Source organism: Sinocyclocheilus rhinocerous, unplaced genomic scaffold (assembly GCF_001515625.1).
Source record: "Sinocyclocheilus rhinocerous isolate Xijiao unplaced genomic scaffold, SAMN03320098_v1.1 scaffold676, whole genome shotgun sequence".
Taxonomy (NCBI): domain Eukaryota; kingdom Metazoa; phylum Chordata; class Actinopteri; order Cypriniformes; family Cyprinidae; genus Sinocyclocheilus; species Sinocyclocheilus rhinocerous.
In genome coordinates this window covers 104392-111532 of record NW_015631707.1, presented here as the reverse complement: position 1 = coordinate 111532, position 7141 = coordinate 104392, and the positions used below count along the sequence as shown (strand labels likewise).

General features: G+C 36.5%; 1 protein-coding gene across 1 annotated transcript in view; it reads right to left on the bottom strand.

Annotated features, from left to right (window-relative positions):
- Positions 1-7141, bottom strand: part of LOC107741795 (ubiquitin carboxyl-terminal hydrolase 31-like) — a 20177-nt gene that overhangs the window by 5369 nt on the left and 7667 nt on the right. Inside the window, exons 6-12 of the mRNA XM_016554579.1 lie at positions 4212-4235; positions 3572-3746; positions 3288-3399; positions 3074-3168; positions 2615-2692; positions 1648-1701; positions 1458-1511 (exon numbers count right to left, since the gene is read on the bottom strand). Coding sequence (XP_016410065.1) covers positions 1458-1511; positions 1648-1701; positions 2615-2692; positions 3074-3168; positions 3288-3399; positions 3572-3746; positions 4212-4235 — 592 coding nt within the window. The remainder of the gene's footprint in view (positions 1-1457; positions 1512-1647; positions 1702-2614; positions 2693-3073; positions 3169-3287; positions 3400-3571; positions 3747-4211; positions 4236-7141) is intronic.

Genomic DNA, 7141 nt, shown 5'->3' with positions numbered 1-7141 from the left:
CCCCCTTTGCTGCGTGTTCCCGGAGGCGGGGTTTATGTCAAATTCTGGGTTCTTGACGTAACGGACCCGGGAAGTAACTCGTTGTAGTCCCTACCAGCCGTTTTTGTAGTCATTAAACTGCCAGAATTTTAAAGGACGATATCTCCGTTTGCATTGAACTTTCAGCTTCGTAACTTTGCAGATATTGTTTATGCTCAAAAAGCAACATTACACACTAACTAACATTAAAAAAGTGAAATCGCAATGAACCACCCTTTAAGACTTTATGGATTCAGTTGAGTTCAGAAAAATCATGGATGGATGTGATTGCAACAAACAGTAATGCTACCTAACAGCATGTGCTACCAAAGCTATACTAAGGTTAAGGTTAGATTGTTTAGTTTCTTACATAGGTAATCAGAAAGATGATTGACATGACCACTGAAATCTTTCAAATTGGCTGCAGGACGGGGTCTTTACTGGAAATTTTTTTTTTTTTAAATCAGGCCCATAAAACAGCAATACTGTTTAAAAATTTTGATAAAATTTTGGATTATTGATTAGAAGGTGCTCCTAAATTTTTTAAGTTAGGAAAAGAAAAAAGTAAGTGTAGAGCCCTGACATCTTGCCTCTGTAAAATGCATATTAAAGTACATAAGTGCAGCGCTGCTTTGCTAACAGCGGAAACCAAGAAAACGCTTTAAGCGCCACCTGCTGGTAGAGAGTGTATCTGCGTCTCATTCAGCTCATCGGCTGTTTCATGCAGACATTTTTTATGTAGTTTCACAAAACTGAAGTCAGACCATTCTGTTTTTGCTTCAAATTTCAAAATTATACAATCCAATTTAGATTAAAAACTGCTCATGTTGCATGTATGCAGCATCTTTGTTTGGATCATGATTAATTTTAATCTCTAATTTTAAATATTATAGTGTTATATTTCAATTTCACAAAGAAATGTGCAGCATTTTGTCCAAGCAATAATAAAAGGACACATTTAATTTATAATTTGTCTTAAATCTCATTTTGTAAAAAATCGTGAATCGAATAGGATCATGAAATCAAAATCGTGAATCGAATCGAATCGTGAGTTAAGTGAATCGTTACATCCCTACCTAGTTGGGTTCAAACTTTGTTACTAGCCAAACTTTCACCACAGGCCACTCTACCGCACATTTGCACTAGTTGCTGAGAGCACCATTTGTGCAGGTGATGTGATTTGATTAGAAATGAGCCTATTTTCAAAAATAGTGGAGTGTTCCTTTAAGTCGTTATTCACTGAAAACCTTTCGACAGCCTTGATCCTCTTTCATTTTCATTTTATGGAGTAGTTTTGAAATTTATCCTTTTGGGATCCACACAAGAAAGTCAGTCATACAGGTTTGGAAAGACATGACAGTGAGTACAGAGACAGAGTTTTCCCTTTTGGGTAAACGGATCCTTTACGTGGATAAAACTGTATTATGCCAGACTTTTACCTGCTCCTCTTTGGTGTAACAATGGGGGCAGCGCCAAGCATCATCTGGGGCCAACTGGAAGGCATACAGGAAGCAGACATAAACAAAATCAGTCAGAGAGGTTTTACATTTACAAATCTGGCTGTTTCTTCATTTTCCTTAAAGCACAGCCAGTTTCAAACCCTTCCTTAGCTGGCCAGCTCTGGCTAACCGATACACACTCTCAGCATCAGGGATGTACTCTTCCTCAGTGTGTCCAAACAAGCTGTGGGAATCAAAACATACACTGGAAACAACTCTCTAGGCCAGACCAATCAAGCATGTCTGCTATCCTCTACTGTGATTTCAACACACTTTTTTTTTTTTTCATCTCTGCAAGATATTTTCTCGAACAGTCTGCCAGAGAATGTTTAATACATACACACATGTGGTCAAGAAACTTCTTTGACGCTTAAAGTGTCGAACTTCAACAAATATTTTAAATTACCCTTCTTTTCTAGCTTCACTGAATGAAATTTCTTGCTCTGAAATGTATTTATTGCATTTTCTTGAAATTTATACATTCTCTTGAGGAATTGATCTGACCACAGACAACCTACAGACAGTATACGGTGGCCAGATGAAAAGTTAGTTGCATTAGACAAACAAATAAACAAATTAGTCAACGAAGTAGCAATCTAAAAGCCTTTTTTTAAATTGTATTATTTATTTATTTATTTTTAATGCAGCGGTTCCTAAACATTTTTTTCAGCTAAACCCATTTGACCTAAAATCAAAGTACCCCCTGAGATTTTAATATAATATTTCCATAATTTAACAATACACTTGCATGTTCAGAGTTAATGACCACATGACAAGAGAACCAACAAAAAAAATCATATTTTTAAATAAGTATTTTTATTTTTTTTTTAATTCTATTTTATTATTTTTATTATTAAAAATGTATTTATTTTAATTTTGTATTTAATCATTTCATTTAATGATCTAATTTTTAGCGTTTCATCAACTTATTAACTCCCTGCAGGGGGTTTCAAATCCCAGTTTGGGAAACTCTCTAATGCAATGATGTTCAGCAATTTTTAAGTGTGGTTCAATTGTCTAAATGTTATTTTGGGGCCACTAAAAAAAAAAAAAAACCACTATAGACAAGTTATTAATTGTGGCTTAGTTTTACTTACTATTCCTTGGTCTCTTTGTCCCACTCCACTACAATCTTAACATGAGGAGGTCCTCCTGGCCCACAGGATTTATATGCTCTAAAATTGAAAGATTGAGGAAAGACAAGTTTGCCAAGAAAATAACTTTTATTTTTGACCGAGCTATCTTTTTAACAGATCAAAATGAAGAATCAAGCTTTGTTTTATTACATTTGTTAAAATCAATGATCACATTAAAGCAGCTATGATAAACTTTTCATCTACACTCATTAATTCATCTAGCATAATATAAAAGTCTTTGGAGGTTTGTGTAGTTAATACTGCTGCTGTAATAAAAGTACTGACTATTTGCATGCCTGTGGAAGAACCGTCTATGTGCACTAACAGTAAAACAATATACATGTCCAAATAAGCTAGTAGGACACCTGAAATTGAAGTTCACACAATATGCTCTGAACACAGTGGTCATGCATTACAAACCTTTCCACAGTGGGGTGACACAGTGGCTGCTCCTCCTGTGGCAACAGATATGTGATTCCAACCACTCCAACCACACGCAAGCTAAAGGGTCCAACCTACAATAACCAATCCTCTTTATTACAAGTGCAAGAAAAAAAGTCATAATTGTACTGACATGAAAAAAAAAGATGCATTTCAAGAGCTTTGTGTAACAGCAAGTAGAGGTTTCACTGACCTGAACGTAAACCCCTGGCCTTAGTAGGTGACGCATTTTCTCCAGAATTTCTTTCTGTAACACATCCCATGTCACAGTGCGCTCCAGATATAGTACAAACGGAAGACCGAACCTGCAACAAACAAAAAGTACTGCATTGATTTTTCCACTTTGTGCTACATTACTGTCTTATATTCTGTACAACGAGATTACCACAATTTTCTCCATGTAAGACTTTGAGTCAAAAATAACGGAACTTCAACTCTTGTGTTAGCAATAGCATGTTGGAAAGACAATAATTTTACCTCCGTCCTTGATGGCCAGTGCAGGCTCTGTTACAGATCAGCAGAATCATTTTCTCACATCCAGTGTTTTTGTTAGGAGATACTGGATTCATTGCTCCCTGCATGAAAGACGGTGTTCGGCCGCTCTCCACTCCGTATTTCACATTGTTCTGATTCAGATTAGCAAGGAGGCTCCCTGGAAATGGTTAAAAATGTTACTTGCATCACTAAAAAAAAAAAAAAAAAGAAATAGTATCAAGAATTAATTTCAAACTCTTCAATCTACTTTTATGATGATCCTAATCGAAGCTAGGTTTAGGTTATACGTTTTCAAAGACAAATAACTATCCTTAGCACCATTTCTAATATTTTCAATAAATGCTGATTGCTTATAATTAGTATTATTTGATAAACATCCAGTTTTTCTTAAGCCCAAAGTATACTTCGGTTTTTACAAGTATGCTAGGGTTTTGCGTAATACTGTCATCAGCACAGCCCGATTTTTCTAACCGCACATACTCTGTACGCTCAGCTCGCACATATGCCTTTTTTGCACTAATTAGTTGGTCCAAAAGGGCCCATGGTTTAACAGTCGAAAAAGAAACAACTGAAACAACAACAACAACAAACTACTGGAGATGTAACAACAATAGACGCCTACCTTGACGAGCTGGTAAAGAGATACCTGCAACAAGTTTAAACAAGTACAAAGACATTTTTATTGGTCAAATTTTGGAGAGAAATGGCACAGACCAACACTGGACAAAAATCTAACTTTCTAGTGCACATGTGTTGACCACCTGTGTTTGCATATGCTATCAAATGGAGAATACTATGAAAGCAGAAGTGTTTGGCTGTGCGCTAAGCGTTCGCGTCAAAACCGATGTATACTTTGAGCTATAACCAACACTCTTGTTTACAACATATGATGTGCTCTTATGTATATACATTGATCAATGTTTATATGTCAATAAAAGCCTAAATGAAATCTGTTTATTGTATAAAGTGGTTGTCTTTTCAGGAAACTTGGATTTTTTTTTTTACAGTGACTTTATGGACTCATTGAGGCTTGAACATTTTGGTAAATAGATATTCAATGAAGGGACAGAAAACTCAGGTTTCAATAAAAATATCTTCATTTGTGTTCCACAGATGAAAGAAAACTGTATGGGTTTGGAACGACATGAGGGTGAGTAAATGATGCCAATTTTCATTTTTGGTTGAACTATCCCTTTAAAGACTAATGCTAATGGAACTACATTCATGCGCAAAAATTCAGGTGTGGATGAAATAAACTTTAAAAAAAATATATATATATATATATAAATTGAAATCCACGCTGATACAATGTAACACATTACTTAAGGTCTTTTTATTACATTCAGCAGCTTATAAGGATTAAAAGCATTTAGAATTGCTTTAATGATGCTTGATCACCTCTCTAAATGCATTAGGAAGCAAACTCATCTCTAAAGAGGAAAAGCTGTGTGCAGTGGCCCCAGAAGGCGAAGCCAACTAAATCAACAACTCTTCATCAATATCTGCCCACGTGAAGTGGCATATCAGGGAAGCGTAGGGAATAAATGACCTATGAAATAATACACGGAGATAACAGCATTTGCTAAGCATGGATAAACAGAATTAAGGAGAGGGCAAATTAAATCTACTCCCACAGACTGTGACGACCAGGGCAACTATCGCTTAAGTCGCACATCGCTGAACTTCCAGACGAAATTTCCTCTACCTCGGATCGGTCATTCTTCATGCTGGCAGAGCATGAGCTCCAAATCTAGTCTTTCTCTGCACTAATGTTTTTCAGTGCTTAGAGATGCCGACAGTGCAGAAAGCCACAACAGGCAGACGGGTCAAAATACCCCCCTGATTCTTCTTTATGATGTAGAACTTTTTGGATTAGGGATGATATGAAGGCACCAGCAGGGTTTTACTCAATAATGATGTGGAAGTGAAACCTGCTCAGCTATTCTACTCTCCCAGGGACTATTATTCACTGGTTCATCATCTCTGCTGTACTATGAGGGGCAGGTGTGCTGCAAATCACTGTCTGTCTTCTAATAGCACGGCTTCTTTAATCATTAATGTGTACTAATAGATTTAGCAGCTTAAAAATACCTCTGGATTAAACCAAGTGCCCTCCTTGATCAACCACTACACTGGCCTCTTAAAAATAGCATCAGAGCACCTCAGGAGAGAAGCAGAACAGGATGATAATTTGAAGGGAAAAGTATATATTTAGCACCTAAAAAAAGGAGAAAATTGTGACTTCAGAATCTTTATATTTTATGAAGATATACTGCGAGTAAATAATTAAAATCTCCATCCAACAGATATCCAAGGCATGCTAGTATATATTTAGCACCTAAAAAAAGGAGAAAATTGTGACTTCAGAATCTTTATATTTTATGAAGATATACTGCGAGTAAAAATAATTAAAATCTCCATCCAACAGATATCCAAGGCATGCGGTCAACTTCCACAGAAAATAAGTTTAATTTGTCCATCTGTACGGTTTAGTAATACACTTACAATGAAAATATATGGGGCAAGTGTTGTTTTTGTTAACTAAAACTAAGACTACACATTGTTTCGGTAAGTGAAAGGAAGCTGAAATAAAATCAAATACAAATACTAGATACAAACTAAAAACAAATAAGTTTAAGGTGAAGCACTAAAACTACTAAAACTGACAAAAATATATTAAGACTAAATAGAAACAGAAATTTTTATAGAAATATAAAAAATATAAAAACTAATACACATAACAGCACATCACAAAATAATTAAATAAAAAAATAAAAGCTAATTCAAAATATTAATAAATACAATAAGCAACATGAGACAATGAGAGGTGTTTCACTTATTAAAGGTGCAGTAGGAGATCTTGGAAAATGCCAACTTTAGCCTGATAGCATTGAAAGCGAACGTCCCACCCTCCCTGCAATCGCCGTCCAAAGCCACGCCCCCTGAACGCATCTACGCTGACAGACCACAATACCAGATACAACATTACATCAGCAGTTCCCAATTCCAGTCCTCGCACCCTCCTGCTCAGCACATTTCATATGTATCTCTTATCACGTGCGACGTTTGTTCTATTCGACTGTAAGTGCCCTGGGAAGTGTACATCACCGGATATTCCGCCATGATTCCAATTCAAAGCGAGCATATACGTTTCATACAAAGGGCATTAAAGTGTGCGAGACGTGAATTTAAATAGTATTTATTTACAGAGGTATATTATGTCACACTTCTCTAGTAAGTGTCGTCTGTGTGTGAAAACGCTGCGCAGCGCAAATCCATGAATGAATGTTCAGAAGTGAAGTAAACTTCAGAGGATTTCCCCTGCCTCCCCTGCGCGAGGACTGGAATTGGGAACCGCTGGGCTACATCATGTGTTATTCACCGTGAGAAAACTTTATAGTACAGTTAGTAAAAGTACTACAATACCATGAAGGAAGATCGGCTTGTTGATGTTTGTCTGCCATTCTCGCTCTGTCTGCACAGCATTAGTGAACGCGCTGATGACGTAACCTGTCTGCGCGAACAGGGTGCGCAGAGGTATGCAAATACATA